This window comes from Pan paniscus, chromosome 1, assembly GCF_029289425.2.
Source record: "Pan paniscus chromosome 1, NHGRI_mPanPan1-v2.0_pri, whole genome shotgun sequence".
NCBI lineage: Eukaryota > Metazoa > Chordata > Mammalia > Primates > Hominidae > Pan > Pan paniscus.
This window is the reverse complement of record NC_073249.2, coordinates 59,290,891-59,312,432: the sequence shown is the minus strand read 5'-3', so window position 1 is coordinate 59,312,432 and position 21,542 is coordinate 59,290,891. Positions and strand designations below refer to the sequence as shown.

At 31.1% G+C, this 21,542-nt stretch overlaps 1 protein-coding gene across 4 annotated transcripts in view; it reads right to left on the bottom strand.

Moving 5' to 3' along the window:
- The window catches only part of BRINP3 (BMP/retinoic acid inducible neural specific 3), a 385,674-nt gene that overhangs the window by 355,008 nt on the left and 9,124 nt on the right, over positions 1 to 21,542 (bottom strand). For 3 of the 4 annotated variants that reach the window (XM_003820588.7, XM_008974031.6, XM_008974030.5), the window contains exon 2: positions 7,410 to 7,695. In XM_003820588.7, coding sequence (XP_003820636.1) covers positions 7,410 to 7,645 — 236 coding nt within the window. In that variant the 5' untranslated portion in view covers positions 7,646 to 7,695. Of the gene's footprint in view, positions 1 to 7,409; positions 7,696 to 21,542 lie in introns of those variants that run through there. The other variant, XM_055110366.2, reaches the window with a different exon arrangement.

The following is a 21,542-nucleotide window of genomic DNA, read 5'->3' as shown; positions in this document are numbered from 1 at the left end:
TTTCTAGTATGGATTGATAGATAGATATAGACCAGACTATTACTCTATATATATAGTGTAAAATAGTATATATATATATATATATAGTGTAATTTTTAACCAACATTTTTGAACATCTTATATATATATATTTGTGAATAGCTTATTATACACTAGAAATAAGATGTATTAATTTCTTTTTAATTTCTTAAATAAGAAATAATTCCAATCTCTTTCCCTTTTCTAGTGTGGAAAAGGGAAAGAGATTGAAGTTAAATATTGTTTGATATATATGTACAAACACACCTTTTGCACTATATATATAAAATATATATATATAAATGTACGTACACACACGTTTTGCAGTCTCTCTTTCTCCCTATAGCTCTCTCTCTCTCTCTCTCTCTATATATATATATATACTACATATAGATTTGATTCCCAAACACTTCTCACATATGTTATAGTCTGTCTTTCACATACGAAGATGTTTAATTATAATTATTTTAAAAATTAGTGCTAAGGCTCAAAGGAGAAAGTATGTTTCATTATTTTAACTCTATTTTTAACTTTTGCTTAAATAACCCTGGTATATCATAATTTAAGTGACTTTTCAAATAAATTATAGCTCATCCTAATGTTTTTAATAACAGCTAATATTTTGCCTGATCATAAAATTTACACATACTCATCACAAAAAAGTGAGAGGGAAAACCTATAAAACTTTACACAAGAGATACCTCAAACGTTTAGGTGGAATACTTGTAGGCTTTTTAGTATGCATTTGTATATATTAAAAAAGTAAGACCATCCTAAAATAATTAGAGCACTATTTTATGTTTTTAAATTTTTATGTGTTTTGTTTTACTTAAATTTGAAGGAATATGAAAGAATTTCCTATTGTATTGAATATCCTTAGAAAATAAAACAATATGTAGTACCATTAAAACTGAATTCTCAGTTTTCTGAGCAAACAGTTAAATTGATTTCTTTAAATTTGTATTCTTAATATCTAGTTTTAAATTTGCATTCTTCAGATTTTTGAGAATTTTTTAAATAAGGATATATTTAATTTATTATGTTAAAATTTTTCTTTGTGGGTTAGAATAAAGTCAAATTGAGTATACATTGCATGACCGTATTTAAGATGTATGTTACATATTTAGTGCACAAAATTCCATATATCAGTACAATTGCACTAAATTCTATATTTAAATAATCTTTTTTCTTAATACCCCTACACTTGGGGTGTGTGTGTGTGTGTGTGTGTATGTGGTCTATTTCATCCAAAAAAATTAAAATAGCAGATTAAAGTTTCTTGTGACAGTTATTTTTTTTTAATTTCTCCTAGAAGATCTATGTATAATTTACTATTCATTGTATAGTGATATATGGCATTAAAGAAAATTGATTATCTTTTTACTTTTTATGTTGGGTCTAATTTTGTCTTAGTTAACTTTGCTAAAAGTAGCACATTCAAAGAAATTTTTAAGTCTGATTATGATAATTATTTTTAGAGCTGGAAATATTTACACTTATTACATTTGCTATATTTTTGTTTTTTTCTGGTCACCTTGTTTCAAGTTTGATAATTCTATCATTTTCATTTATTTTTAAACTTTTTATATGTTTGTCTTTATATGTAGCAGGAAATTTTCAAAATACACATGACGCTTTTTGCATTCACAAGTTGTTATTGTTAAGGTTGGCAATAATATTTTAAACTTAATTTTTCTGGTTGAAAATGGAAATATTAATAAATTTGAATTTCCACTCTCTGCTTAATTTTTCTAAGGTTTTACTCAAATTCAGATCTCTAAGTATTTATTTATATCATCAGAGTTTATAAACCTGGGTCACTTAAACTTAATAGTTCTCTTTATTGTTAAATACTGTCTCTTCCAAGAATTATATTTTAACATTTCCTTGGAATTTTAAAACAATATTTACTATTTTTCACTAAACTCTGTGTGATAATTTTTAGTGTGAATGACATTTGTGTGGCTACATTTTATTTTATTTGCACTATTATCACACCCTCCAAACTCCTTTTTATTTTCACCCTATTTTTTTCTTGCCGTATGGTCTTCTGTTTCTAGAGATACCACAATTTCCTACAATCTATTGAAGAGACCAGGCATTCATGTGTGCTTGTTTGTGTATGTGTATATCAGGGAAAGGGATCATGAAGAGGTAATCTCTTCTACTGAATCTTTAAGATATTTATTTCTTTCGTTTAGCTATTTTGAAAAATGTGTTACCTTCTCCCTTCAGTAAAAGCATGGTCTCCCTACTATTAACCTCATACTGTCATGTAATGCAAGTCCAAAGCCGCTATTGTATTATAGCATGTATATATATATATGTACGTAATATGTATAATATATTACTGTATTATTTTATTTGTTATGTGGAATAGAGAGGGCTCTATCAATACATAGATTTTGCTGAAACAGGATGTGTTGATCAGTGCTCCAAATCCTTCTTTGGTTTGCAGGAGACTGCACTGATATGTAGTGGTTTGGGCTTAATTATCAGTGTATAGCTGAGGCGGAATTTACTCTGACATTCATTTCTCTGACAATCTGAACAAGAAAGTCCAGGGGAAACAACATTAACTACACTAAAGTCTATTCCTCTCCCTGTTGGTAATTTAATTCTGAAAGTCCTTGTTCCTTGTCATAGATATGTAATCATTAATATTAGTACTCGTATATTCCCTTCTAGAGTTGCCAAATGTAGCAAATAAAAATACATGGCAAACAAATAAATTAAAATTTAAATAGAGAAAAAATATTTTCTGCTTCTTTATTTTTTGGTTTAATTGTGTCTCAAATATTACATGGGGCATCCTTATTTGATATCTTCCTACCACATCATTCTTGCCATGTGCCAATTCCAAACATGGTGAGAGAGAGAGATCATTTTACTGTGTACATCTCAAGGTAGGATACTGTCGTAGACAGGGAGCTGCGAAGTTGCTATTAGGATCCAACTCTGGGCTTCTGAGTAGTTAGCTGACGGTAATGACACAGCTCCCTTCTGTATTTAGGGTAAGTGCCACCTTTGTTGAGGCATTTGGGCTTGCTCATCTGAAGTATTAAAATACGTTTTGCTAGTCTTATAACTTTTAAGAAGCTTATAACTACTTCAATGCCTCTCATATTCTGGCAGAAGGTTACATATTAACCATAATTTTCTGTGTTGTTATGAGTTTCCATTTTCCCTCCTGATAATTTATACAGTATTTTAATAGGAAGTTTGAAGTGATTTCTATCTGGATTGCTACTTTAAAGACATTTTAAACCAGAATCCTCATAGTTTTTATTATAGAAAATTGTACATTCTTAAAAACAACTCTTTATCAGTAAATACTTGTCCAATTCTTATTCCTGATGAAAAATACTTGTATTTTAATTCTTAATAACTTGTATTTAAATGGATTCTTATGTATCCCAATATTATGAAGTTTTTTTCCTCTGTTTTCTTCTAGAAATTTAATATTTTTGCCTTTCTTATTGAGATCCTTATTCCATATAAAATAGGCTTATATATATGTTATGAAGAAAGGATTAAATTTCTGCTTTTCTCATATGGATACCCATATAAAGAAACACTTATTCAAAAGTTCACTCTTTCCCACACATGATTTCATTATAATCCTGTCACATATGAAGTGACCATATAGTGGTTTAACTTTTTTTAGACCATCTTATCTTTCCTTAGTCATTTTTTAAATATAATTTTTTTTCAAGGAACATGACTAAAAAGACCAGTAAGTCACAACATTCATCTCAATTGTCTCCTATTCTCAAATTGGAGCATTATTTGAGTGCTCTGAAGAAGCACATCAAGTTGTGATAATATGACATGTCTGTATAATATTTTGAAAAATTATAAGAAAATCAACATCATTTTCCCAATAATTCACTTACACATGTGGTTAACCAAAGAATGGTAGAAGTTAGGGAAAGGAAAAAAAAAATTTGTTTTGAGTCATCATATCTGAAGATTTACCTATGTGAAATGTTTATTTTATGATAATGAAAGTTGCCAGCCTATGACCTTAGAACTCATATCAGTAGTTCAAGATAACTGCATCTAAGTTTGAGCCACTAAAAATGAGTCCCTTGTCTAGAGATCCTCTAATGTATTAAAAGAATAAAGATTTCCACGGCCTAGAGAAGATTATACATATCCTGACAGGCTTACAGCCTGAGGATAGTGTTTCTAGAATACAACTGCAAACACAAGGCTCCAGCTTACTAAGGCGCCAAGTGTCCCCCTGTTCTATGCGGCAGAGTAGACAAAATTTCTCCAGGAATAGCTCACTTTCTGAAACTAAAAACACTTTTAGAAATGCCTTTTTTTTTTAATGAGGCAATAAATCTTCCAACTCAGTGATCAATCCACAAATTAATCATCTTTTAAGTCTTAATGTGGTTTCAGATACAAATTCTGTAAATAACTTTAAATATACACAAGTTTAAAAACATAAATGTAAGTTCTATTAGTTGACAAAAACACACTTTTTCAAACATGATGACAATTTTAAAAAATCTTAGCCCTAGCTATGATTTTAGCAACTTTTGATTGTTGTGTCCTTGCTGTTCTATATTTGGAGTGAAAACAAAAATATGTTGCTGGAGAAGAGGATGAAATGAAGAAAGACAAGTGAAAATAGATTTGACCTAATTATATTAACAGGTTTGATGTGTTTTACATTTCTAACTAACGCCTTTCAGAAACAATGTCAATGCAATATTCCCCTAGAATGTGTTGATGATAGTAATAATAAGCACTAGTAGAACTGGGCTGATCACTTTAGGAAATTACAATCTCTAAAATGACAAATCAAATATTTAAATATGGAAAACATTAATTTTCCATCTATGTGTTTTAAGTACTCACAAATTCTATATTTTTATGGCAAACATTAATGAAAGGTGAACTTTCTAAAATATTTTTGAAGACAAATATTAAAGACAAAACTTGCTTTACTAAAACTAAAGGTACCCTAATGAATAAATTATACTGTTCATTTTATAGCAACTATCAATAACCGTGGCATCATTTGCAATGTTTAAATGGTTTTATAAGAAGTTGTAACCTAGCTCCATTGTTTATAAATGGATTTAATATCTTTACATGTTTATTCAAGCCACAAAGGTAAAGACATAGTAAGGATAAGTAGCACAGGGCTAATGAAGGTCTTCAGGAAGTGAGTTGCATAAAAACCAAACAGAATATATGCGCCTTGCAAACAAACCTCAGAGCACTTTTGTTCATTACCTTTAACATCTGTGATCCAAATAATGCCTCTTTCATTCAACCCAGCACCTCTAAAAACATGTCAAGCTGGCCGCGCACGGTGGCTCACGCCTGTAATCCCAGCACTTTGGGAGGCCACGGCAGGCGGATCACTTGAAGTCAGAAGTTCAAAACCAGCCTCACCAACATGAAATCCCGTCTCTACCAACAATACAAAAATTAGCTGGGCGCGGTGGCGGGCGCCTATTAATCTAAGCTACTTGGGAGCCTGAGGCAGGAGAATCGCTTAAACCCAGGAGGCGGAGGTTGCAGTGTGTCAAGATCGTGCCACTGCACTCCAGCCTTGGTGGCAGAACGAGACTCCGTCCCAAAAAAACATAAACAAAAACATGTCAAGCCATGTTTGCTACTCACAGCTGATTGACTGATAAGCTAAACCACAACAGTCACACATAAGACAGCACCTTAGACCTCCAGGTACAGATGCCGATAAATCACGGAGACATGCTCTGGCATCAGTTTGTGTGATAGAGTGTTAAAAATCCTCTTGCAGAGTGCTAAAATCTAACACATTCTTAGAATCCTAAAATCAGGTAGCTTCACTCAATCTGTGAAGAAAAACTGGCTAAATCAATAAACACACATAAAAATAAATGAACCCAGAATCATAAAATGTTGACAATTTCTGCTACTTTTCAGAAAGAAAATCTTTAGTATTCTTTTTTTTTTTTTTTTTTTTTTTGGAGACGGAGTCTTGCTCTGTCGCCCAGGCTGGAGTGTAGTGGCGCGATCTCGGCTCACTGCAAGCTCCATCTCCCGAGTTCAAGCCTTTCTCCTGCCTCAGCCTCGCCAGTAGCTGGGACTACAGGCGCTAGCCACCACGCCCGGCTAATTTTTGTATTTTTAGTAGAGACGGGGTTTCACCATGTAGGAAGATGGTCTGCATCTCTTGACCTCGTGATCCGCCCGTCTCTGCCTCCCAAAGTGCTAGGATTACAGGCATGAGCCACCACGCCCAGCCTCGTCATTTCATTTATTTAAAAAATAGAGTAAATCTTTTCATTAGGCTTATGACAGTGTTATGACTGCATGCAATAAGGGATTTCTTATTTTTGAAAAGGCAAAGCAATAATTGTGTGGTGCTTCATGGAACTTGCTCAGGACATTCAGTGTCTTCTGTAAATATACATTGCTGATAGGATTTATAAATTTCTCATAATGCTGTATAAATGACTACAGACAAACATGAAGCACAGTGCCCTCTGGTGCACATAAAACATAAAATAAAATATTTATATAGGAGTATCTACATAGATACAGCCACACAAAAATACACAACAAATGTGCTTCTTTATAAATGTTAAACCACTAACTAGGAATTGTAAAAGTCTATCACCAATAAACAAATTGAAGTGATAACTTCACATAAAATGTTCTTCATGGCATAGATCAATATAATCTAATCCATCAGGCAACCACTTGTACACTCTTCTACTTAATGTATTCACGGGACATCAGGTGAACAGGCAACCTTTGTTGAATTTAATATATTACTCTTTTTGTGTAACTTATTAAGATTTTAAACATAGAACATTGATAGATGTTAAAGATCATATATCTTAATCCCATCCATTTCTTTGATCTTTGCTATCATTTCCTATTTATCTGCTACTTGTTTTTATTCCATTGCTGTTTCCTTTAGCTTCTGAACGTACAATTACCTTTCAGGTAAAAAAGGATGAGGTGACTCAACTTCTCAGTGACTAGTAGAAGATACCATTTCCATTTAGGCTGAAAAAGGTAACATAGCATTGTATAAGGTAGAAAGGAAAAGCAATTTTTTAAATTTCACTTTAAAATTTTGGCTATTTAAAATAAGAAACTCGGCTTCCAAATACATTGCCATTTACTTTAAGGCAGTGTAGCATGCTTAAATTTGGGAGTGATAGACAAGTGGTCACCATTATCTGTTTTTATCATAATATATTACATCTATAAGAAATACTGTGAATAGCAAGAAAACATTACTATGGTGCATGGTAAATAACAACCCTTCTGACAATAACTTTTTCCCATCTGAAACTTTCCCTTAGAGAAACTTATGTATACACAACCTTCAAGGATGATATTTCTGTAATTGCTTTCCCTTTGCTTCATACCTGTATATCTTGTATCTTGTGCTAAATCCCTGCCGGCTTCTGTCCACAAAATCTGTGTATTCCTGTGAGCGATGGAAGGGTCCCTTATCAGAGAGGAGCCAGTCGAAGGGGCTTGTGGCATGCTGATCCGAAACAGCAGCAACCGCTAAAACCCAGCAATGAAGACTCAGTGCTATCCACTCCCATAGAGCCATCAGAGAGAACAATTCAGCACCAGCTCTGCTTCGCCATATCATGCTTCCACTGGGGATTTAGAGCCTTCATTCTCTTAGCTTTCCCTCAACACCTAGACAAAATACACAGGCAATTAGTTAACTCCTAGAAGATTCCTTTCTCTCAGTTAAGGTGTTGAGGTGGCTAATTTTTAAATTTTAATCTAATATCATTGTTTTAAATTAGTATTATCAGCAGATAATAAAATACAAACCAAAATTATTTTTTAGAGCCGTATATCTTTTATACTTTGTTCCTTTTTTATATTAATGGAAAATAAGACACTGAGTCATAACAGACTTTGTCATAACAATTTTATTCAGTGGATCATTAAAGCCTATTGAGCAAAAATCAGAAGTTGAATGTTTTATAAAGTTGGACTGATGCAAATAAATAATTAATAAGTTCAAGTATTTCATATATTTCATAAATTGTGTTACAAATTTTAATACTAGATTTAATTTTATTGTATATTTATCTTAAATAAATGCTTTAAATGAAGCAAAGATATTCATGTAGTTATTTCCATAATCTACATAAACATGGAGTAAAACTGTGGATTTAAGAATACATAAATATATGTATGTATAGGTGTGTATATGTGTGTATACCTATTATAGATATATATAGATATAGAGACAGACACAGAGTGAGACAGAGAGATGATAGAAAGACAGACTGATAGATGAATAGATGTGTGTGTGTGAGAGTGGATGTGAGGAGTAATGTCTTTTCCCAGATTTTTTTTTCATTATTCTGTTAGGAAAAAACTGCATATCTGATTATTTAAACAAAATCATAATTACATTATTTCTAGGGTCTTTAAAGATTTAAATGTGCATCTGTCTTATTCATAAGAAAGTCATACCTCCAAAATTATATGCACATAAATTAAGCTAATGCAGACTATTCATAGACTTTGAAACTGCATACATTGTAGTATAACCATTCAAAAAAAGTAATAAGACGTATAATCCCAGTATGGTACAGTGTAAGACACTTTATGCAAAGCTGCTGATGCAATGTCTATATGCTACACCAGAAAATTCTAAAAATATTTGAATTCAATTTTTCTTTCTATCCTCATCAGCTTTTCAAACTGTATTATTCATAGCACATAGCACTACAGAGTGCAAAGATTCTGACTAATGAGAAAGGTTTACTTGCATGAGTTCTTACTCAGCAAAACGTCTTTAGAAAAAAAGATTAAGATTTACAGTATTAAGATATATCGGTAATAGTAGCTACCATGTTTCTCTGGTATTTGAATAAGAACACTGGTGGTTTTAATGTACTTTCCTAGCTATAACCCCATTATTTGTAATTTAATCCTAAACTATTTCTATCTGAGAGATATAGAGAAATAATTTTGGGGCTCTGAAGAAGCTCAAAACAGTGATACAATGAGTGAACTCTTAATATCACGATATCCATAAAAGGACATTCCTCACATACTGTATGAGTTGCCTCAGTCATATGAGTTGCTCACTGAGGTGATTAAAGCGTACCGTCTTTTGTAAACAACACGGGAAGCCTTACAAGTGAAGACATTTAAAAAATGATTTTCTATAAGAAGGAACATTATAATAGAAGAATTTTGGAATAGGAGCTTGGAGATTCTAGGCTTTTTTCTATTATCTATATAAATGTACCATTGTCAAATGATTCAACTCCTAACTTTCAAATTTGCTGAAAAAATATTGTATATATTTTTTCTTATGAGAACTATACAATTTATTTTAAAATATAGCTTACTTTCATTTATAAACACAATTATTCTTATGTGTAGTGGTATAGTATAATAATCCTGTGACTAAAAAATATTACTTATTTTTGTTAAACACACTATTTTTATTTTGCTTATCATATACATTCAAACTGGCAAAATTTAATCATTATTTTTAGAATATATAATTTCTTAATTTAAATGAGTAATTTTTCATTTCATAAAGACAGAATAAATTATTCAAACACACTACTTAAGTCCATATTACATATATCATCTGAAAGGATATATTTCTTAATTGAATAAAACTTCAGTCACACCATCTAAATGAAGTTCTCTTATTAACAAATGTAGATGTGAACAAGAATATTATTGAAAAAATTCAAACAGTACTTATTTCATCCTAATAAATAACTTGGAAAACAGTTCTTTGAAAATGAAATCAGATTTTCTCCAAACCCAACAACCAATATAGCAAATTAGGATATACAACATCAAGAGACAATATTCATAGTGGTTAAAAAAATGGACTCTAGGGCCAAACCACTGATGTTAAAATTCTAGCCCTGGCCAGGCACGGTAGCTCACGCCTATAATCCCAGCACTTTGGGAGGCCGAGGAGGGCGGATCACCTGAGGTTGGGAGTTCAAGACCAGCCTGGACAACATGGTGAAACCCTTTCTCTACTAAAAATATACAAAAATTAGCCAGGCAGGGTGGCACACATCTGTAATCCTGGCTATTCCAGATGCTGAAGCACGAGAATTTCTCAAACCTGGGAGACAGGGGTTGCGGTGAGCTTAGATGACTCCACTGCACTCCAGCCTGGGTAACAGAGGGAGACTCTGTCTCAAAAAAACACAAAAACAAAAACAAAACAAAACAAAACAAAAACACCCAGCCCTTCTACTAACTCTATAGATGTTTGACTTTAGGCAAGTTACTTAACTTCTTTTGTGCGTCAGATTCCTAAACTATTATAGAGGTCACCTCATCAGTCTGTTATAAAAATAGAGTGAGTTAATATTTGTAAAATCCCTAGAATAGTGCCTACCATATGGTAAGGACATGTGGTAAAGTTTTAAGTTATATTTTATACTGGTATGAAGCCATGCCATTATACACCTTAAAATTAAACAAATGTTTTGTACTCACACACGTGATTTTTGTAATACACAAAGTGTTTTAAAAGTAGGATACAGTTGACCTAGATGGCATTTGAGGTCCTGTTCTACAATTCTGTAATTTTTCAATAGGTGAATTACCCAGAACCACTTTCTTATCACTTTCATTATCAAATGTGTTGAGCTTGTTTCATAGTCTTCATATCCCCTCATTAAAAAAAAAAAACTATATTGTGTATATTTAAGGCGTATAGCATGATGTAATATGGTTACAATAGTGGAACAATTTAACATATCCATCATTTCACATTGTTATGCATTTTAACATATGGGAAGATAGAAAGATTTTCTTTAATTTTGTGCAGAGAACTACCTAACAATATTACCAGGTAATTATGAGGTAATTATCACATAATTCGGGGGTTTAATTATTTCTGTTTTTTCTACTTCTGATTTTGGGAACATGTTCCCCAGTTCTGTACAGAAATAATTTTTTCTGAAAGTTTGTTAACACATAGGAATGTCAATCTTACCCCAAATTAAGTTAATTTTGGTGATATCCTAAAATCATTGTATTTGTAAGAACTTTATAAAGATATTTTGTAATGAACAAATTGAGATATCCCAATAAAGTTATACTGAAATAGTATTTAAGAACTTTTTTCACAAGTTACATGACAGGGAGAAAAGTCATAATAGAATGCCTAAGGCAAGGATGTAAGCTTCTAGCCATCTTTAGGACAACTGGTCATTAAACTCAATATTCACCATCAGAAGAGCTTCATTACCTGGTTTGTCACAAAAGTAGATCATTGTACATTTAATTCATATTTTCATGAGTACTAATTTATAAATTATTACTGAATGACCTTAATTGGTTGCTTTATTTGGTTTGGGTTATAACTGTATTAATCCATGTGTCAGAGATGGTTTAGTAAATAGAGTTTGTTTGTTACGATGTAGTGTTAGGATATTTTGAGGTGACAAGTGAGGTGAACAGCTAAACTTAGATACACTGCCAAGAAAGAGAAATCACAAGTTCCAATGAAAGAGGATAGAAATTATTAAACTAATAATGAATTTATCACTTTTTCTATAGTGTGGGGAAATGCAAAATAGTCCAGAATTTAATATTCATAACCAAGAGGCTAAGTGGCCAACTAAGGAGATGAGAACCTCAATGCACAATATTTTCTGGACCATGGGAGAGTGATTTTATATAAAAGAGATAAATAAAAGAGAATGAAGAACACACACACAAAAAAAAAAACATTAAAAACAATACAAAATTAAAAACATGACTTTATGTTTAAAACATGGTGTTTAATTAAGAAGTATTTATGGGTTTTTTTCATAAAAAATAAGTCATAAATATTGTAATATCTTTTTGAAAAACAGATATTTAGTATAGGTCCTGCTCTTAAATTCTTTCTCACAAAAAAAAAAAAAATTAACTGTGAAGACCACATCATGATACAATTTTATTTGCAAATCCTCAATGGCCTTGACAATCTGTGCAGAAATAAAATACATCAAAAATATGTTACATATATACTAATGTATACTAATGCATATAATACATAATAAATGCATAAATAATATGTGTATAATATATAGTCTATATATCATTATTCTTTCTTACTAGCTGTCAGTAGTCTTATTCCAAGGTGGTGGTACCTTACTTTTATCGAAAATACTGATATATCATATATATTTGAAATTCATAAATATTGAAATTTATGAAAGAAATATTTACTATAACAGTAAAAGTGAATTTCCAGTAGAACTGAAACTACAAAGATATAAACAAAATATTCGGAATCACTGAATTAAACTTAATATCCTTTAAAGTGGTGGGTCATGTCATAGTGGTGCATCTTTTAAACCTCAGTATCTTATTATCCACAACCGAATTAGATGTCCAGTGATAATTACTACTATTTGTTAAAAAATTAACATTGCAAAGTGTATCATTTCTTTTTTTGTATTTGCATTTGGACTGATTTTTGCTGCTTACATATCCAAAATATTCTCTCAGGAACTAAAACCTGCTGAAGAACTTGAATATGCAAAGTCATTTCAGAAAATCATTGTATCAAACATATTTACTTTCATTTTGAATAATGTAGAACCCATGGAAAACTGAAAGACTGATACGGTAAACTCTTACATATCTGTCAGCTAGAGTCACCAGTTTTGTTTTCTTTTTTTTCTACCATATTATCACTCTCTGTCTCTTTTTCTCTTTCCCTGTCTTTCCCCCTCTCATAAATTTTTAAGTATTGGACAAAGGTATAAAGAAAATTGGCTGATTTGCCCAATGTCTGCAACCATTCTCTAAATTTCTTCTCTTGAGCAAATACTACTTTGCTCTATAAAATAGTTTCTTAACATTAATGCTTACTAATACTGAAGCTTATAAATGTAAAACTATGAATCTTCAAAATAAAATATCCAATACTCAAAATAACTATTTAAAAAGTCACATTCTTTCAAACAATATGATACATATTATTCTATTAAATCTATTAAATTATAAATGTTAGAATTATTTATTATAAAATAAAATATTTATATGTAGTACCCCAGAATCTGTTTAAAATCTACAGCATTATTATATAATCATATATAACTATAATAATTATTTTTTGATTATTCATTTAAATAAATACTAGCTATGAAATAAATGAATACTAAATACATAATTGTGTAAGTAAATAAATGGTAGATGAGGTAAAAATATTTTAACATAAATTTTCAATACTTTTTCCACTATAGTTTATTAATTGTTTCAATTCCAATTTGGTAGAAGTAATAATGTAGAAAACCAGAATAAAAAAATAAAACTTATTGATCAATTGCAATGTGCAAAATATCATGATAAGTTTTGAGACAGAGGTGGGCCTTAAGTCTTAATAAAGATAGTGCTTCTAGCCTCAGGAACTTACCGGTTTAGGAAGGCCATGTGGAAGGCAGGGCATATTGCCTGTGGCCATTTCTGTTAGAAAATGATACCTCTGTCAAGGAAAACTAAACGTTCTCCAAACTTTTTCTGGTTTTCTTATCTCACTAAATGATACTTCCATCTACTCAAATTTTTAAGCCTCAACATGACTTTGACCTACCTTCTCACTCACATATACAATCTGTCCTCAAGTTCTGTACATTCTTCCCCCTAAATATAAGATTTACCACTTTTTCTCCACCCCCATTTTACTTGATCATCTCATAATATACGCTCAACAATACCAACTTTGCCTCTAAAACGTATTACTGCAATAGCTTCATGACTAGTTTTCCCACTAGCCATGTGGCTCTATCCAATCTGTTCTTTTTACTACAGTCAGAGTGATCTTACTAAAAAGTTAAATCTGAACATGCAAATCCTTTACCCCCAATTACGTAATGACTTTTGTTTCAGGATATCTGATCTCTTTAAAATAACTTATGAAATTATCTTTCCTTGCTTAACTCTCTATCCATATCTTTCTTATGTATATGTGCCAGGAGAGTTATTAACCAAACACCAACTTTGTTTTTCAGCCATGACCATATACCTCATCTTCACCCCATTTTCTCTCCAAGATCTTAGTTTATTGCGGTTCCTCTGCCTGAATGACTGTTTGGACTAGGATCTCTTCATCTGCCTAACATTGACCTTAAAACCTCAGACTAGATTATTATTTCATTCACAAAGCTTTTCATGACCCTACAAAGTTGGTTGGTCATTTTTTTATGCTCCCATTACATTCCCTATGATGGTACATTTACATGATATTTGCTTGCATGTTTGCCCTATTTCCCTGCACATCTCCTTTCCTTCAATTAGATTAATTTTGGGAGGAAAAATAATTGCTCCTATCTTAATGACAAGAAAATAGTCACCAAAGTTTCTGAAATATATCTGCATAAATAAGTATTGTTAGAGTGAATGAATAAATGTTGATGAAATAAGTACTAAATTAGGGTGCAACTGCAACTGGTGTTGTGATATGGCTGGCAAGACCATATAATAAAAAGAAAATTTATTCTTCATGGAAATAGAATCTACAGAGAATCTGTATCTGAATCTGCATCTGAGCTGAGTGTCAGGATGAAAATATCTTTGGCAGTCGAAGAAAGGGAGCAAATTGAATTATGAAGTAATGATTTTTAAGACCAGGTTGTAAACATATATTGACAAGCTCAAAGAGTATCAAAGCAAAATATTCTTTAATTTTAATTTTTATTTTATTTTATTTTGAGACGGAGTTTCGCCAGGCTGGAGCGCAGTGGCGCGATCTCGGTCGCTGCAACCTCCTCCTCCCAGTTCAAGCGATTCTCCTGCCTCAGCCTCCCAAGTAACTGGAATTATAGGCATGCACCATCATGCCCAGCTAATTTTGTATCTTTAGTAGAGATGGGATTTCACCATGTTGGTCAGGCTGGTTCAAACTCCTGATTTCAGGTAATCCACTCATCTCGGTCTCCCAAAGTGCTGGGATAACAGGCATGAGACACCATACCTGGCCCAAAGCAAGATATTCTTAATGTTAAAAAATGTTAAGGACAAAAATAGAAAGTATTATTATTAATTATTAGCTTTGGACATAACAATAAGAGATTATCATATTATGCACAACTGGAAAACTAAGGACTTTTTCACTTATGTTCTATAATTCAATTTCTAAAGACAGAAACTATATATGAAAGTCAAACCTAGATCCTAATTAACAAACAGCCAAACCAAAATCCCCCTCTAATTGAGGAGCACAATGAGAATTTAAAGAATAATAATAAAGAAACAGGAATTGAATAGCCTGTTCCTCTCCATTTGGAAAATCATACACTAGGATTATTTTGATTGAGATCTCCCTGACTACCTGTGAGGAAAATAAAGAAAATGATGATAAAATGAAATGCTATTTTTATTTTCTTCACAACAAAATTAACACCTTTTTAATCTTTTTGATATACCAAGCATTTCACGAAATTTTCTTATTTCAGTTCTCAGCAGCACAGTGTAGTATTTATTAAGATCTCATTTGTACTCTTGAAGTCAAACTGAATACCAGTTTTCCTGTTGTACTCTACTGTAACCTAAAAACAACCAATTGCAAATTGAAAGTTATTTCTTAGAATTTTTGAGGTCACCTTTGTATAAAATAAACATTCAAATGAAAGAATACTATTATCTCAAGCTATTAAAAGCAAGCAAGTGTTCTGAGTAACTACATATTATGGGTTTTCATTGAGTGCTTTGTATAGTTTAATATTTTGAATTAAAGTGATAGTTTAAATCTACTAAATGTGATTTATTTTAAAACATGTACTGAAAAGTCAAAAATTAGAAAACTTTTTTTTCATATTACATATGATATTTATTGGGTTGAAAAGTATAATCATGGCTAAACTGGATTAATTTTGCTTATCCGTTCCTCAGAAAAATTGTAAGATTAATCCATAGGCTTTGATTATTCAATCTTATTATAAATTGCTTTATAGTACTACTAAAAATAAGACAATTCAACACTTACATAGTTGGTGTCTAACAATGGGAGACATAATAAAATTTCAGAGAAATTAGATGACACTTAATATTTTGCTAAAATGCAATCATACAATTTTAATTAAAATCCATTTTTTCATGTTCTCATACAATAGATAATGACAAGGATATAAGGATATGAGGGTCATTTCTAGCAAGTATTATTTTAAGTGATAATAGTGTGAAAATTCAGAACTACAACTATAAAAAAAAAGGAAAAATTATAACATCATTTGCCAAGAAATATCCTGGGTACAAAAAAAATGTTTTAAAGACATTGCTCTTTTAGGACATCAGTCAATACTCAAGTATTATTTTCCATGAACATATTCAAACATAAATAAATAAGGTAATACATTATCTTTCTACATGTGTAAAAACATGGATTTTCATTTTTGGATGTTCATAAATTCTATATATTCTGTAGTCAGATTAGTAAAAGAATGAGAGCCTCATTATTCAATAATTTGCATCATTGCTTTTTGGTAATGATGTATAACTTCACACTTTAGTGAAATACTGATTACAATCTATAATTTTAGATTTCAGATAACTTCAAATTGTTCTTTCTTAATCTTTACATTTTTTATTTAAAGGTAATGAATTTTTAGATAGCTAGCAAACTAAAATTTGCTACTGTATTTTCTAAAGATGTCAGATAATTCTTCAAGATATGAAATCTTGTTTTGCACAATGTAGGCCATTCGTCCTATAAATAGGTAGGATTTTGCTATTCTATTTCTATACTCCAACAAGAGTATAGAGAAATAATTGCTTTATCTTTATCTTCTGTTGAAATAAACAATAATATGTAAAAATGGGAATAAAATAATTCTGAAATTTAAAAAGACAAATTATCACTGAATATTTCTAGGAATTATAACAAAAATTACATCTTTCAAAAAGTAAAGGAATTTGTTTTTTTTTAAAAAGAAAACTAAAAGTTAGTGATAATCCTTAAAGTAAAATGGTATTTAATTCCAAGCATCAAAGCAAACTGAATTTATCTAATGAGGGGCTACAAAAATGGCAGAAATGGATGTTTATTTGAAATAGAAATCCCTTTTGAATTTCAAAGACAAATGTCTTGGTGTATTAATAACTACCTTAACTTTTTTGAACAAAGTAGGTCATAAATTATTAAAGTAAGTAGAGACTGGATAGATTTTCATTCATGAATCTTGTAAAATTTTACAATATGCTGTTGTTATTCTTTTTAACACCTTTGTTCATATGACCAGATTACGAGAGATTTGCTGGCAGTTATTATGTTTTCGTAATCCCTGGAGCCCCTACTACGTAATGCACTGTCTTAGGCATAGTAACTTTTTGGAACAGGTACTGAAATGAACTCCTGTTTATTTTTTAACTTTATAAAGAATAAATATTTTTGGGCTGCTTTATTATATATGCTTACACTAGCAGGAGATTTCCATTATATTAATGTGCTAGCAGTGCATTATTATTGCACTTTTTTATTTTTCTATTCTTTTTTATTTCTTTCTCAAAATAACTGAGCTTCCTTGTCTTCAATCATATTATACAAGTTAATACCGACCTCAGAAATGCATTCTTCTAGTCATATAACTCTGCTAAACCTGTGTTCCAGAAAATTATTCTTCTTGTTTATTTTAGCTGATCAGGCAATATAGTGCCCTGAATTACAGCTTTAAGTGTTTTCCAACTTAATGAGGGTTAGTATTCCTCTGAGAAGTGTGTACTGCTAAGGAAACTAATCTCCTACTTCATCCTGTCAATACAGTCTTGTCCTACCAATAAAGAGGAAGTTAAATACCTAATGGTAGAACTGATTAGAAAAATGAAGAGAAGGTAAGTTCCATTCCTTAAGTCGGCCCACAACATAGGGGAAATTATTCTTAAGAGCCCCAAATACAAGAATCACCTAGGTTTTCTGATAAATATAAAATATCATGGTGTTTCAACGTAGATGATCATATAATAAAATATCATTGTAAGATTCAGATTGTACTTCATTTTAATTCATAAAGAAATTGTCAGGCACTAAAGAATGAAGTTCAAATGAAAGATGTTTAGAAAGTATATTAGATTGGAAAATCTAATTTTAATATAAAGTATAGGGAACGCTTTGACAAAGACTCTTTTCTGGACCTAACTCTAGTCAGGCTCCTGTTAACTCAGTTCTCAGCCCCTGACTTCTGAGCTTCTGCATTTGTCTCTATGTTGTCCAATTTTAGCAAGAATCCTGCTAAGTCAGTTTTATTTGAATCGTCACCCTTAATATGTGATCTGCCTAGATATCCGTTTGGGTTCCTCATTCTTCACTATCCTGAAGGTGATATCTGACCACCCTGGCCTGTCTTTAGCAAGAATCCTGTTAGATCAGTTTAGCCAGAATCCCCTCTTACCCCTAATGTTTTCTCTTAGTAATTTTCCATCCACTGATCCCCATCCTGCTCCTTGGCTAGAAATTCTACTTTTTCTTGTTGAGTTCAGAGTTGAGTGAAACAGCTGTCTTTCACTTACCAAACCCTATTAAAGTAGCCCACCTTGAATAAGGTCTATCCCACAAGTCTTTAACAAGTATTATGAATAATTTTTTTATTAACAGCTTCAGAAAATGTATAACAATTAATATATTTTACTACCAAAACAGTAAAACAGAAGACAGTTTAAAAAAAAGATTAAAAGGATATGAAGAAACGAAGTAGAATGTTAGGTGCAGATATCAAGATTTAATTGTTGCTATGACTGGCAACATGATTTTGCCTTTCCTGGCAGAATCTAAGAATAGAAAGTGTTCCACTTGCAAGGATAATAAATGCTTTTTGTTATTAAAAGAATTTTGTCACGTAAGTGTCAATTTAAAGAAAATGTGAACAATATTGCCCCTGCACTTTTGGATAGTGTCCTCGATTTCAGTTTTACAAAGTTTTTTTTTTTTCTTTAACAATGATCTCAAATAAAAACTAAAAGTATAAAAATGGTTCAGCAAAGATATTCATACTGCTCTAAATAATGGCTTACTAATATAATCTAAGAACAATTCTCAATACTGGGACAAATAAATCTTGGAGTTTGGTAACCAGATGGAAATCTCTCGATCTGTAACTGCTCCCAGGCTTACCCTGGAGTTAACCAGGCATACAAGGTGAAATGAGCTGTTTACTTAGAAGTTATTTTCTAGAGAAGCATAAATAAGAGCATGTACTCTGAAATCACTGACAAATAAATATTACATTTAAGGAGCTTTCAAAGATGGTTCAGTAAAACTTTTTACTAAGATAAAAAGAGGTAGTACTTATCTAGTCCATAGGAAAAAACTTTCAGAATTTCAAAATAATAATCTTCAGTTTCTTTTTTACCAATTTCTAAGGAAATGAAAATGTTTCAACATTTTTAACTGAGGAATGTGTGTTACAAATATTATTAGTAAACCCCTTAACTTGTCTTCTTACTGGTTACAGAAGTCATTCAATTCACATGGTAACAATTCCACTGTAGTTTAGGCAACATGAGGCAGATTTGTCTCTGTTTTATACACTAATATCTCTGTGGCACCAACAAGAGAACTTGGCATGTAGAAGGTCCTAAATAAATGGAGTTTATTAATAAATAAATTGAATAAAAAATAAATTTGTAAATAAAACACTTGTAATGTTAATCTGATTTTTCATTAATTATTATAACTTAAAAAAATTATTGGAAATGTTTCCATTAAAAAGAAGCCAACATATTTTGGAGATAAAAAAACACAAAAACACAACAACACACAAAATGCCACTAAATCATCACTCTGAGAATTGTTATGACTATTTTCAGAAATGTCCTGGTTTCTCCATTTCTCTTTAATAGTTATTCTTTAATACCCTACATAGAAAATGCATTCTTCATTGACTTTTCTCTATAATGAAGAATTAGACAACCCTCTTCTCTCTAAGAGAGTTATATTTACAGTATCAAAATTGGACATGTGTGCAAATAAAATGAGTGACCAAGCATTAAATTTGATTTAGTAGATTAATTTTAAAAAGTGTACTACAAATAGCAAAAAACTGTAAGCATCTTATGAGCAATGATTACATCTTTTCATTGTTATATTCCCAGGGTTTACACCAGTGCACATAATTCATCATACATCTAATGTACATTTTTTAAAAAAAGAGTCAAAAACAGAAGTGATCTACAACAAGCAAACAAAACTAACACCAAGTACTTAAATCTTTATATGCTGTTTTCCAATTGCCTCCTTAACTGCCATCTAGTAAAGCATGTCAGAACTCTGGGTGTTTCTAATTAAAGAATGCCTCTTTAGAAAACCTTAGCACAACTTACCCAGTTGACAGAGAGGCTTGGATAGCCCAAATTTTAACCCAGAGGTTAGCCTTATAATGTCTCCAAAAATTATATGGTGTCTAACTAAGCTTTCTTTCTTTCAATAAGCATCTACTTTTATCATTCCCCAATATACAATTTTGAGAACACTTGACATTTCCAAGGACCACTTGTCAATACATTAATTTAACTTCTAAAATAGCCCAAACTGTCTTCAAACTCAAAAGGTTATGAGGTACTATTTCAAAAGAAAAGTAAACCATTTTTAAAATTTAAAAACATTTTTGAAAAAAATTTTTAGAGATTTTTGATAAGTCTTTACATAAAATAGAATCACTCAAATTTTGAAAAGAAAGAAAATTAAAATGAGACATTACGATATCTGACATAGAGAGACTATTAAATATTAGCTATTCTTAGCATGTCATGCACAAACTAAGTGGTAATTTTTAAAATCATCTTGTTTGAACTTGTCAAGAATTACCTTCTGAACAATAATTACAGCAATTACTATTACTGGACTTATCTGAGACCAATATTTAGTAATAAATACATTTTAATTAATAGTTAATAATTGTCTGTTTTCAGATCTTGAGCAAATTGTCTTCAGCTTTGACTGATGCAAATATATATCTAAAATATAGGAAAGCATTTCAAAATTATATCACTTCTGTAATTAAAGAATCATGTGATAATAAACTTATTTACCTTACTAAAGATTATTAAAAAGAAAGAAATATTTTAACAGTTAATCAAACACTTATTATTGGAGCTGCTGATTCTTACTTGAAATCAGAATTGATTTCCTTAATTAACAGCTATGAATGATAGGTTTAAAAAGCCTGTCATATAATGACGAAAGTGATCTTTCATTTTTATTCTGGCCTATCTTACAATTGTAATTTGTTGTTTCGTCTTTCAAATTGATTGAACAAGGTATTTGTTAAAATTTCTTCATTTCATGGCTGGATGAAAGATACATACACAAACCTGCCAGAGTTCACTCTAAAAGGAAACAAGAATCCTCTGAATTATTTTCCCCATAGGTAAGTTACTATTCAAACATATTAGCGTTACATTTTTGACCAAAATATAAAGATAGCTATACACTTATTAAGACAATAATCTGACTTTGATATAAAAGTTCTCAAACAAGGAATTATGGATTGCAAAATTGTATCTTTTTGGGGGTGGGAGTAGAGGAGGCTTATAAATCCATAAAGTGTCTC